A 12,911-nucleotide genomic window follows, 5' to 3' on the forward strand; every position below is an offset into this window, starting at 1 on the left:
TGCCAGGGCTGGGAATAACAATGGAACCGAAGGAACGGGTGCCCAAGTCGTTTGTTTACAGCATTCAAAGCCCTGCGTGGTGGCTGCAGGGCGAGTGGCTGACGTGCGTTTCTTCCTGGAAAGCTAGGAATCAGAATTGGCCATTTGCAGCACAGCGTTTTGTTCTGCTTCCATCGCTGACCTCAACCCTTTTCTGTCTGAGCTGCACGCTCAGCTTTCCAGAACCCAGCTCGTTCAGATTAAACTTTGTGCTGTTTTTTATTCCTCATACGTCCTATTTCTTATATTCCCCATGTCCTTAAAGCCCGGCTGGAGCTGGGAGATTTCTATGGGCGGTCATTAGAATCACAGAATCGCAAGGCTGGAAACGACCTGCAAGATCACCTGGTCCAACCGCCCTCCTGCCGGCGCGCAGCCGAGTCACAGAGCTCTCAGAATTTCCTGTAGCATCACAGAATCAATCAATGGCCGGGGTTGGAAGGGACCTCAGCACAGTTCTCTGAATAGTTGCACTTTATTGAGTTCAACATACAGCTTAGGTACCATTCGATTACAAGCAGGAGAATCCCGTCCCTCTCACTGGTCTCGCTTCTCCCAAACGACAGCGATCAAGGATGAAAGCTTTCTTACCTGTGATCAGGTTAACAACGCACGCAAAAAGGCCCCGTGTGCCCTTAGATGCTGACAGCTGCCACGTGCCCCCTGCCTCACACCCCAGGGTTTCAGAGAGATAAGGCGTATCAAAGAGTCAGATGGGCTCTTTGACGACTGATTCACAGTTGCATCTTCCCCATGTCCTCCCACTGAGCCGTATCTCGCAGCTCCTCGTCTTGAACGCTGCAGGGACGGCGGCTCCACCACCTCCCTGAGCAGCCATTCCAGTGCCTGACCACTGAGCAAAAAGCTTTTCCTTCTGTCTAACCTAAACCTCCTCGGATACAACTTGCGGCCGTTTCCTCGCCTCCTGTTTGTTGCCTGGGGGAAGAAACCAAACCCCTCCTCATCATCACAGCCTCCCTGCAGGAAGTTATAGACAGCAACGAGGTCCCCCCTGAGCCTCATTTTCTCCAGGCTGAACAATCATAAGATTTGTGCTCCGGACCCCTGGCCAGCTCTGCTGCCCATCTCTGGACACGCTCGATGTCCTTTTTGCAGTCGGGGGCCCAAAGCTGAACGCAGCACTCGAGATGTGACCTGACACCAGCGCTGAGTGCAGGGGATGATTACCTCTGCCGTAACCTTCCCTGGCACCGAGGTCGGGACAACGGGTCTGCAGCTCCCCGGATCCTCCTTGTGGATGGGAGCCGCGTTGGCCAGCCTCCTTTTCTGGGACCCCACCAGCCATCAAGGAGCGCTGATGGACGATGGAAAGCTCGGCTGTCACCTCCACCATTCCTTCAGCACATCCTTCAGGATGTGTTTGCGATTATCCACTTCCACTTACATCAGTTGTTGAGGTCCGATTGCACGTTAATCCAAGATTTGCCCCCTGCCCCCATTGGAATTAATCCTGCTTTGGTAAAGAAATTCTTGCAGTATGACGAAAAGTGCCAACGGCTACAACGCACCCCAGAGAATGGACAAACAAACTTGAGCTACAGTTCACCACGGTACAAAAGAAATACGCCGTGTCCTGGAAAGGGTGAAGAGGGATGGAGGTGTGCAATTTTCCCTTCTCAGAAGGAGAGTCGCTCTGCAATCACGAGCAAACTGCTCTACAAAAAAGAGCTTTGAGGAATTAGAAGCTTTTGATTTGGAACTTGTTTCTGCCCCAAAATGAGATCTTCCACAAAATTGTCTCTTCCAAAAGTGATCAGCTGTGCTCAGCTCAGAGTCCAGCTCTGCTCATCTCTTCCAAAAGTGATCAGCTGTGCTCAGCTCAGAGTCCAGCTCTGCTCATCTCTTCCAATAATGACCAGCTGTGCTCAGCTCAGAGTCCAGCTCTGCTCATCTCTTCCAAAAATGACAAGCTGTGCTCAGCTCAGAGTCCAGCTCTGCTCATCTCTTCCAAAAGTGATCAGCTGTGCTCAGCTCAGAGTCCAGCTCTGCTCATCACCTGGACACTTCCATGGGTCACCCCCAGGAAACGCCGCACGGAGCAGAGCAGAGGAGCACGCAGAGGAGATTCGGGAGGTTGAGCAACCGCGGATCCACGCAGACCACAACTCCAAACGCATGCAGGGCTGGCTGAAGCAGCACAGCACTCAGGTGCTTCCAGGTTCACTGCCTGCGGGGGTGAGAAGAGACGGCATCACGTGGCACCACGTCCCCGTCCCCACTCACCGCTCTGGGGGCTCTCCAGGGAGGGCTGGGCGCAGGGAACCAGGAGCGCAGGGAACCGGGACCCCTCCGACCCCACGGACCCCATCTGAGCCCCGGTCCCACGCTGTACCTGCAGCTGACCAATGGTGTACCCCATCGTAACCTGCAAGGAAGGGAGAGCCGTGAGCCCTGCTTCTTTACTCGCTTTGGGGCAGGGAGCATCATGCCACCGCCACCACCTGACCCCAAAAGCAACGAGGGGCCGCAGAGCGCCCCGACCCTGAGCACTGGCAGGGAGCAGCCGTGCCCGTGGCACTCACCAGGTGCTGCTATGAAAGCCTTCTCCTCCTTCCCTGCAGACAGAAAGAAGCGTCAGCGTTGTGCTGCTGTCAGAAGGTGGGCACTCCTGAGGACTCCAGGCCCCCCTCGAGACCCCGTTTTTTCCCCTACAGCCTCCTGCCTTTACCTGACATCCTCTTCCTCACCACGAATCCAATGACAACAGCAATGACAACAGAGACGGGGATGACCGCCCCGGCCACAATGGGGATCAGGTTGGGATGAGGATCTGGGGCAGAACAGCACTGTCAGGAAAGGAAGAGGCGGCCCCCGAGCCCCCCAACCCCACACGGCCAGGCTCACCCCATGAGAAGAGGCCGGGCTGGGGCAGGCTGGCGTGCTCCACGCGGCACCGGTACTTGTCCCCGTCCTCCGGCAGCACATGGATGGCGGCCGAGGCGTGGTAGGTGCCGTCGCTGTTGGGCACGGTGCCCCCCCAGTGGGTGTCCTGGTCCCGGACCATGCCGTCCTTCATCCAGCTGATGGCGATGGGCCGCGGGTAGAAGCCGTGAGCGCGGCAGGACAAAGTCAGGATCCCGTCGGCCGCCTTCCCCCACACTCGCACCTCGGGCCGCCCTGCAGATGGGTGACGTCGCGGGCAGGGCTGAGCTCCCCACGCCCAGCCCCCGCCCCACACCCAGCCCCACCTCCCCCTCCCGTCCTCACTTCTCCGTTTCAGCGCAGCCTTCCCGTGCGCCAGGTATCTCCTCAAGTTCTCAACGCAGACGGTCTCCAGCTCGTGCTTCCATCTCTCAGCATACGTCCCTTCTGCCTCCCATCTCCTCTTGGTGATTTGTGCCACCCTGTCCGCCGCGGTGAACGTCCTGGTGTCCGTATCGAAGGCGATGTAGTCCCTCCCATCGAACGCGTACTGATCGTACCCTCGGATGCTGCCGTCCTGCAGGATGTCACAGCCGAACATCTTCTGCAGCGTGTGAGACCCTGAGGCACAGCCAGGGTGGGCGGTGGGGGGCAGCTCGGGCTGTGGGGCGCCACGAGCGCCGTGGGGCCGGGATGGGGTGGGTGGGTCGGGAACGGGGCAGCCCGGAGACAGAGGCAGCGCACACACAGCCCAGTATAGCTGGGTGTGGTGCACACCAGCCCTCAGTGGGGCTGGCAGACGCCCAATGCAGCCCGCAGCCCACGGATCCCAGCCCCATAGAATCACAGAATCACAGAATCACCAAGGTTGGAAAAGACCCACACGATCATCCAGCCCAACCATTCCCCCATCATCACCACTGGTCCTCTCGAAACCACGTCCCTCAACACAACACCCCAACGTTCCTTGAACCCCTCCAGGCTCGCTGACTCCACCACCTCTCTGTGCAGCCCATTCCAGCTCCCGACCGCCCCCTTTCAGAGAAGCAGGGTTTCCTAACGTCCGGCCTGAAGCTTCCCTGAGGCTCTGCAGCTTCCACCACGCTCACCTCCGCTTTTGTTGTAGCGCTCCCGCAGCGTGCCCAGGCCGTCGTAGAAATCCAGCTCGCCATCCCGTGCCTTCAGGGTCTGCACGTCCCAGTGCTCCCGGTCCTCCTGCGGCAGCCAGTCCACGATGGGCCGCACTCTCCGCCTCTTACTGTCGTAGCTCCCAAAGGCTACTCCATCCACGTACCCGGCAATCACGAAATGCGGCATCCCGGGGCCGGGGTCCGTCATCGCGGTCGCGAAGTACCGCAAGGAGTGCGACCCTGCGGGGACGGACGGCGTCGGAGCCGTGAGCCGCGGCTGGGGGAACCGCGGACGCAGCCCCGGCGTCGAGGAGCGACGAGCCGCGGGTCCCGGTGCCGGGAGCAGCCCGGTCCCGCAGCGCTCACCGCACACCGCCGTGCCCAGGGACCCCAGCAGCAGCGCCAGCATCACCGCCCTGCTGGGAGCCATGGCATCGCTCTGCGGGACACCGCCGGCACCGACCCGCGCCCCGTTGGTGCCTCCGCCACGCCCGGCCAATGGAGACCGGGAGCGCGCGTGACGTCACCGGGCGCCAGGCAGACTTCGCTCCCGAGGGTTGTCAAAAGCGAAAGCGAAAGCGCAGAGGACGGGAGAGGACGAGGGGTCCCGTGGGGGGACGGGAAGGAACCGACCGTCGGAGCGCCGCCGGGGTCGGCGATGGGAAACCCGCCTGGTGTGGGGGGCACGGAACGCTCCTTCCGACGTGGGTGGGTTGGGTGCAGAGAGGCGCAGAGAGCCCAGGGCTGGAAATGACCTCTGCGATCGCCAACCCAACCGCAGCCCGTCCCCTCCGTGCCCCTGAGCTGCGTCCCCGAGCGCCGCATCTCCACGCTGCTGGAACTCCTGCGGAGATGGAGAGAGAGCGACCACGGGGTTCCCGCAGTTCCTGAGCGCCGTGGGTTGTTCTGCCCACACGGGAGGAGGCCGAGGGGAGGCTCCGTGGCGGCTCACAGCCCCCTCACGGTGGCCCACGGGCTTCTCTGGTAGCCAAGAAGTGCCTGCAGTGAGGCGGAGGACCCTCCTGGCAGCCATCAGCTCTGCAAGTGAGAATTAATCACGGAACTCAGCAACTCTGCTTCTGAAACACGCTACTGACGTGTGTGGGGTTTCGACCTTTCCACACCAGCTGTGACAGGGTACAAAATCCAAACATTGGGCTCTGCTGCTTCAGCCCCAAAGATGAGAACCCCCAGGGATGCAGACTCCAAGAGGTGGGAACCCCCAGGGGCAGGGACCCCAGGGATGGGGAGCGCCAGAGATGTAGACCCCAATGATGGGGACCCACAGGGATGGAGAGCCCCAGAGAATGGGAAAACCAAGGGGCAGGGACCCCCAGAAATGGGGATCAACTGGGATGAGACCCCCAGGGATGGGGAGACTCAGAGATGGGGACACCCAGGAACGGGGACCCCCGTGGATCGGGATCTCCAGACATCAGGATACCAAGGGACAGGGACCTCTTTGGGTGGAGACCCCAGGGATGGAGACCCCCAGAGATGGGGACACCCAGGGGCAGGGAACCCCAGAAATGGGAATCAACTGGGATGAGACCCCCAGGGATGGGGATCTTCAGAGGTGGGGAACCTCAGGATTGGAGACCCCCAGGGATGGGGAGACTCAGAGATGGGGACACCCAGGAACGGGGACCCCCGTGGATCGGGATCTCCAGACATCAGGATACCAAGGGACAGGGACCTCTTTGGGTGGAGACCCCAGGGATGGAGACCCCCAGAGATGGGGACACCCAGGGGCAGGGAACCCCAGAAATGGGAATCAACTGGGATGAGACCCCCAGGGATGGGGATCTTCAGAGGTGGGGAACCTCAGGATTGGAGACCCCCAGGGATGGGGAGACTCAGAGATGGGGACACCCAGGGATGGGGACCCCCAGGGGTGGGGATCTCCAGACATCAGGATGCCAAGGGACAGGGACCTCTTTGGGTGGAGACCCCCAGGGATGGGGAGACCCAGAGATGGGGACACCCAGGGGCAGGGACCCCCAAAGATGGGGACACTCAGAGATGGAACCCCCAGCAACAGGGACCCCCAGGGATGGGGAGAAGCAGAGCTGGGGAGCCTGGGGTGTTGGAGACCCCCAGGGATGGGGAGACTCAGAGATGGGGACACCCAGGGACAGGGACCCCCAAAGATGGGGACACTCAGAGATGGAACCCCCAGCAACAGGGACCCCCAGGGATGGGGAGAAGCAGAGGTGGGGAACCTCAGGATTGGAGACCCCCAGGGATGGGGAGACCCAGAGATGGGGACACCCAGGGACAGGGACCCCCAAAGATGGGGAGACTCAGAGATGGAACCCCCAGGAACGGGGACCCCCAGGGATGGGGATCAACAGAGATGGGGATGCCAAGGGACAGGGACCCCCAGAGATGGGGATTCCTGGGGGTGGAGACCCCCAGGGATGGGGAGACTCAGAGATGGAACCCATCAGTGATGGGGACCCCCAGGGATGGGGAGACCCAGAGATGAGAACCCCCAGGGAAGGCAGACCCGAAGAGGTGGGAACCCCCAGGGGCAGGGACCCCCAGGGATGGGAGAAGCAGAGCTGGGGAGCCTGGGGTGTTGGAGACCCCCAGGGATGGGGAGACTCAGAAATGGGGACACCCAGGGACAGGGATCCCCAAAGATGGGGAGACTCAGAGGTAGATCCCCCCAGGATTGGGGACCTCCAGGGATGGGGATCTCCAGAGATGGGGATACCAAGGGACAGGGACCCCCAGAGATGGGGACTCCTGGGGGTGGAGACCCTCAGGGATGGGGAGACTCAGAGATGGAACCCCAGAGATAGAGACCCCCAGGGATGGGGACCAAGAGAGATAAGAACCCCCAGGGATGCAGACCCCAAGAGATGGGGGCTACCAGACACAGGGACCCCCAGGGATGGGGATGTGGGGAGCGTGATTGAGAGCTGCCTTGCTGAGAAAGGCACACAGACAGCATTCGGCTAACGAGGAAAGAGTCCCTGAGCAAAGTAACAGGATGTGAAGGGAGGAAGGAGAATGTAGGAATGAGAAAGATGAATGGCACGGTCTAACCACAAAAAGTGCAAAGAAGGGCTGGGCTACAAGCAGCTGAAGAGCCTGTCAGGAGCTGGGCTTTGCAGTACGTGTGAGCTTCATTAGCGCCCACATGAAGGCACGCCGCCTTCTGATTAAAGCTGAGACTTTCTGATGGATTCTTCCGCCGAGCTCCGACGCTGTGGCGAGGGAGCATTTGCATTTCTAATCCAGCCTCATAAAGAAATGAGCCGTATGGCTCTCGAGGTTTTTCAACCACTGCCCACTTCCCAAGCGTGTCTGAGATAACAGCGGAAGCCTCAGAGCTAATTAAGAGATAACAGCAATCAGTGGTTGGACAGAGTGAGGAAACCCAAGCTGATGGCTTGCTGAGGAAAGGGATGGAGGCAGAACCTCCATATCCTGCATTCTATCTGTTGTGGGGCCCTTCTTTTATCCTCTTCTTCTGCCAGCGTGGCATCAAGGGGCACTTTGGCCACGTGGGAACGGGCTGTCGCTTCTGCATTAGAACTAAGGAGACAAATATTTTACTCACAGATGTTTTCGGGGGGGTCTTTTTCCTTCTCCGGGGGTCTCCGATGGCCTGCGCACGCTCAGCAGATGGCTGCAGTCATTTCTGGTCGCAGGGATGAGGTGGATGCGGTCATTCATCGGTACAAAGACTGCAGGGGCAGCTCTTTGTGCCAGGGGAGCACAACCAAACTCGTCCCATCCTGCAAAACGCGGCGCCCTGCAGCCTGCTGGAGGGACAGGTGCTAAAACTGCCTGAAATTCAACACCCTTTGCCTTGAAAGGATTTCATGATGCGCTTCCAGAGCCTGGCAAACTGTTGGATCGGGCTGCGCGGGGAAGAGGAGGACACCCAGTGGATGTGGAGCCACGGCACAGCCTTCACCAGCTGGTCAATCTGTCCGTCCATCTGTCCGGGCTGGGGTTTCCCGTGGGCTGCTCGGCTCAGGCCGGGTGCTGCACCCTGAGCCCTTCTGCCCTTCTCCAGGAGAGGCAGCCCCAGCTTTTCTCAGCGCATCATAGAGTTGCTCAGCTCGGAGAAGACATTCAGGATCATCAAGTCCAACCATCCTACCCACCCCAACCTACACAACCCATCCTACCCATCCCAACACATCCTACCCTACCCATCCCAACCCATCCTACCCAACCCAACCTACCCACCCCAACCTACCCAACCCAACCTACCAAACCCAACCCATCCTACCCAACCCCATCCTACCCAACCCAACCCAGCCTACCCAACCCATCCTACCCATCCCAACCCATCCTACCCAACCCAACCTACCCAACCCAACCCATCCTACCCAACCCATCCTACCCAGCCTACTCAACCCAACCTATCCTACCCAACCCAACCCATCCTACCCAACCCAACCCAACCTATCCAACCCAACCTACCCGACCCATCCTACCCTAACTCTAACAACCCTCTGCTAAATCCCATCCCTGAGCACCGCATCCAAACAGTTTTTAAACACACCCAGGGATGGTGACTCCACCACCTCCCCGGGCAGCCCATTGCAGCACTTTACAACCCTTTGGTAAAGAAGTTCCTCCTGATATCCCACCTAAACTTACCCTGAGGCCACTTCCCCTCCTCCTGTCATCTGTCACCAGGGAGAAGAGAGCAACCCTGCTGTGGCTGTGAGCACCTTTTGGGTATTTGGAGACAGCAATAAGGTCTCCCTTCAGCCTCCTCTTCCCCAGACTAAGCAGCCCCAGTTCTTTCAGCTGATCCTCTCCCCCCTCTTGAGCACAGGTTTGAGCTGTGAGATGGAGACCGATGCGCGCAGCTGAACGGGGCCAGGATCAGCTCATCCCTGTGCCACCCACACAAACACTGGGTCTGAGCACAGCTCCCCTGTCTGACCTGATGCACCCGTGGCTGGGGATGGTTTCACTTTCCCTCTTTGCTCACACGGGATGATTGTCTGCCTCCTGGCTTTAAGGTTTTCGGTTCCTGGTCCACATCATAACATCACACAGCGCACCGGGCTTAGGGAGTCAATGCCCAGAAGAGAAGGACCACTACATCCCCCAGAGGGCTGATTGCTGTTCTGTTACCATTTCTGCTCAGAGGGAAAAGACAGAAGGCCCTGGTGGCTCACCTGATGGCCCTTTTGATCGTCTGGCTCGCCTCTGTTGCTCGTCTGCCTCAATGTGAGAGTCAGACCTTTGGCTTTCGGACACTCTCTCTGTTTGCATTTGATTTCTTAGCTCCACATCCAACGATACTCTGTTATGTTGCATTATAGCGTGTTACCTTGCGTTCCAATCTCTTTCCTACTAAACCAGTTTGTTTCCTTTCAGACCGCTGCTGCTGTTCTGTTTTTATGCCCACCTCTCCATCCTTTTCCCTGTTCCCCTTTTCCGGGCTGCGGATCCACAGATCCCCCCACCCCTCCCATCGCAGAACCGAGCCGAACCAGCCCACAGAGCGCTGCCATGAGGTGCTACGAGATGAGGCTGAGTCGCTCAGCGGTGCTAAAATCACGGTGCCAGGAGGACGGTTGGGTGGGGTGACCTCGTGGCTCCACTCCAGCCTTGTGCATCTCTGATTCTATCGTCCTTCTGAGCCGCTCTCTGTGTCCGGGCCGTGTTGTTTCAGGCACTCCCTGCCCTCGTCGCTCTCTGAACTGCACACTGCATTCCTAGTGCTGCTGGTTTCCGAGAGCCTCTGCAGTTCCCTGCAGCTTACAAAGAACCATAGAATGGCTTGGGTTGGAAGGGACCTCGCAGATCATCCAGTTCCAACCCCTGCTCTAAGCCACCTCCCACCAGTTGCTCACAGCCCCATCCAGCCTGGCCTTGAACGCTTCCAGGACGGGGGCATCCGCAAGCAGCTCCAGTGCCCCGTCACCCTCTCAGAAAATAATTTCCTCCTCATATCCAGCCTCAATCCAGCCTCCTCCAGCCGCAGAGTCACAGAATCATTAAGCTTGGAAAAGGCCATTCGGATCACCTGCTCCAACCACCCACCCATCATCCCCACGCACACTGAAATCCAAACCAAACGATCCTTAAGGTCCACCCCATCCCTTCCAACCGGTGCTGCTTCCCAAAATTCCGTGGCCTTCTGTCCCCCGGGTGGTTGGGAACCCCAGAATTCTGCTTCACTCTCCTTCTTGCCTCATCATCGCTGCTCAATGAACCCTGCAGCAGCCACAGCCTGAAGCCATTTCCCCTCCTGCAGTCTAAAGCCATTTCCCCCCTCCTGCCTCTCCGTCCCTTACAGAACAGCCCCATCCCAGCCTCAGGAGGGAATCCTGAAGCCGCCCATCACTTCAGCTCGTGGTTTTGTGGGCAGTGATGGAAGCTGCCAGCAGCTCCCCCAGTTCCCAGCATGGGAAACACCCACTGACCACGGGAGAGAAGAAATGGCTTCAGGGACAGAGGTGGCAGCTGTACAAACATATTTTCAATACCAGGCTTGTCCAGAACAGCAAAATATTTGGTTCTTCGCCTTTGGGAGCCGACAGACCTTCAGGCTGTCCGTAGATCAGACTACAGGATGCAGAGCAAAAAATGCTGCTGCCTTCCACCCAAACAATTCCATGCCAGCTCGTGAGCGTTTGGTCAGTTGGGTCAGTTGTAGTCCTTCCTTCCTTCCTTCCTTCCTTCCTCCCTTCCTCCCTTCCTCCCTTCCTTCCTTCCTTCCTTCCTTCCCTCCTTCCTTCCTTCCCTCCTTCCTTCCTTCCTTCCTTCCTTCCTTCCTTCCTTCCTTCCTTCCTTCCCTCCTTCCTTCCTTCCCTCCTTCCTTCCTTCCCTCCTTCCTTCCTTCCCTCCTTCCTTCCTTCCCTCCTTCCTTCCTTCCTTCCTTCCTTCCTTCCTTCCTTCCTTCCTTCCTTCCTTCCTTCCTTCCTTCCTTCCTTCCTTCCTTCCTTCCTTCCTTCCTTCCTTCCTTCCTTCCTTCCTTCCTTCCTTCCTTCCTTCCTTCCTTCCTTCCTTCCTTCCCTCCTTCCTTCCTTCCTTCCCTCCTTCCTTCCCTCCTTCCTTCCTTCCTCCCTCCCTTCCTTCCTTCCTTCCCTCCTCCCTTCCTTCCTTCCCTCCTCCCTTCCCTCCTCCCTTCCCTCCTTCCTTCCCTCCTCCCTTCCTTCCTTCCTTCCCTCCTCCCTTCCTTCCTTCTTTCCCTCCTCCCTTCCTTCCTTCCCTCCTCCCTTCCCTCCTCCCTTCCCTCCTTCCTTCCTTCCTTCCCTCCTTCCTTCCTTCCTTCCTTCCCTCCTCCCTTCTCTCCTTCCCTCCTCCCTTCCCTCCTTCCCTCCCTCCCTTCCCTCCTTCTCTCCTCTCCTTCCCTCCCTCCTTTCCCTCCTTCACCTTACAGCCATCCTCATCCTCACAGCCATCCTCATCCTCACAGCCATTCTCACTTCACAGCCATCTTCATCTTCACAGCCATCCTCATCATCACAGCCATCCTCATCCTCACAGCCATCCTCCCTTCACAGCCATCCTCATCCTCACAGCCATCCTCATCTTCACAGCCATCCTCCCTTCACAGCCATCCTCATCCTCACAGCCATCCTCATCTTCACAGCCATCCTCACTTCACAGCCATCCTCATCCTCACAGCCATCCTCATCATCACAGCCATCCTCACTTCACAGCCATCCTCATCCTCACAGCCATCCTCATCATCACAGCCATCCTCACTTCACAGCCATCCTCATCTTCACAGCCATCCTCCCTTCACAGCCATCCTCATCCTCACAGCCATCCTCATCATCACAGCCATCCTCACTTCACAGCCATCCTCACCTCACAGCCATCCTCATCCTCACAGCCATCCTCACTTCACAGCCATCCTCACCTTCACAGCCATCCTCATCTTCACAGCCATCCTCATCTTCACAGCCATCCTCATCCTCACAGCCATCCTCACCTTCACAGCCATCCTCATCTTCACAGCCATCCTCACTTCACAGCCATCCTCATCCTCACAGCCATCCTCACCTTCACAGCCATCCTCACCTTACAGCCATCCTCATCCTCACAGCCATCCTCACCTTCACAGCCATCCTCATCTTCACAGCCATCCTCACCTCACAGCCATCCTCATCCTCACAGCCATCCTCACCTCACAGCCATCCTCACCTTACAGCCATCCTCATCCTCACAGCCATCCTCACCTTCACAGCCATCCTCATCCTCACAGCCATCCTCATCATCACAGCCATCCTCATCTTCACAGCCATCCTCATCCTCACAGCCATCCTCACCTTCACAGCCATCCTCATCCTCACAGCCATCCTCATCATCACAGCCATCCTCATCTTCACAGCCATCCTCATCCTCACAGCCATCCTCACCTTCACAGCCATCCTCATCTTCACAGTTACCCCCAGAGGTCCCCATCTTTGGGGGTCACTGTTCCTGGGTGTCCCCATCTCTGAGTCTCCCCATCCCTGGGGGTCCCTGTGTCTGGTAGCCCCCACCTCTCGGGGTCTGCATCCCTGGGGGTTCTTATCTCTCTTGGTCCCCATCCCTGGGGGTCTCTATCTCTGGGGTTCTATCTCTGAGTCTCCCCATCCCTGAGGGTCTCCACCCCCAGAGGTCCCCATCTCTGAGGGTCCCTGTCCCTCGGTATCCCCATCTCTGTTGATCCCCATCCCTGGGGGTCCCAGTTCCTGGGGGTTCCATCTCTGAGTGTCCCCATTTCTGGGGGTCCCTGTCCCTGGGTGTCCCCATCTCTGAGTCTCCTCATCCCTGGGGGTCTCCAGCAACTGAGGCTCCCCATCCCTGTTGGTCCCCATCCCTGGGGGTCCCATCCCTGTTGGTCCCCATTTCTGGGAGTCCCTGCCCCAGGGACCCCCA

At 58.4% G+C, this 12,911-nt stretch overlaps 1 protein-coding gene and 1 pseudogene across 2 annotated transcripts; one reads left to right on the forward strand and one right to left on the reverse strand.

Moving 5' to 3' along the window:
• Window positions 1-495: 495 nt before the first annotated feature.
• On the reverse strand, window positions 496-4,540 carry LOC149913730 (class I histocompatibility antigen, F10 alpha chain-like; annotated as a pseudogene). The gene is made up of 7 exons (XR_016460981.1): window positions 4,419-4,540; window positions 4,032-4,292; window positions 3,268-3,543; window positions 2,905-3,177; window positions 2,729-2,830; window positions 2,583-2,615; window positions 496-2,425 (listed from the first exon to the last, which is right to left on the reverse strand). The product of XR_016460981.1 is annotated as a class I histocompatibility antigen, F10 alpha chain-like (transcript).
• Window positions 4,541-5,089: 549 nt separating this feature from the next.
• On the forward strand, window positions 5,090-10,827 carry LOC149913731 (early activation antigen CD69-like). Its single transcript, XM_090129009.1, is given in 4 exon segments — window positions 5,090-5,264; window positions 6,570-7,989; window positions 8,860-9,260; window positions 9,411-10,827. Coding segments are annotated over 2 exon segments (192 nt in total). The 5' UTR covers window positions 5,090-5,264; window positions 6,570-7,888; the 3' UTR covers window positions 8,951-9,260; window positions 9,411-10,827.
• The last annotated feature ends 2,084 nt before the right edge of the window (window positions 10,828-12,911 follow it).

This window comes from Phasianus colchicus, chromosome 35 (genome assembly GCF_987193195.1).
Source record: "Phasianus colchicus chromosome 35, bPhaCol1.hap1.1, whole genome shotgun sequence".
Taxonomy (NCBI): Eukaryota; Metazoa; Chordata; class Aves; order Galliformes; family Phasianidae; genus Phasianus; species Phasianus colchicus.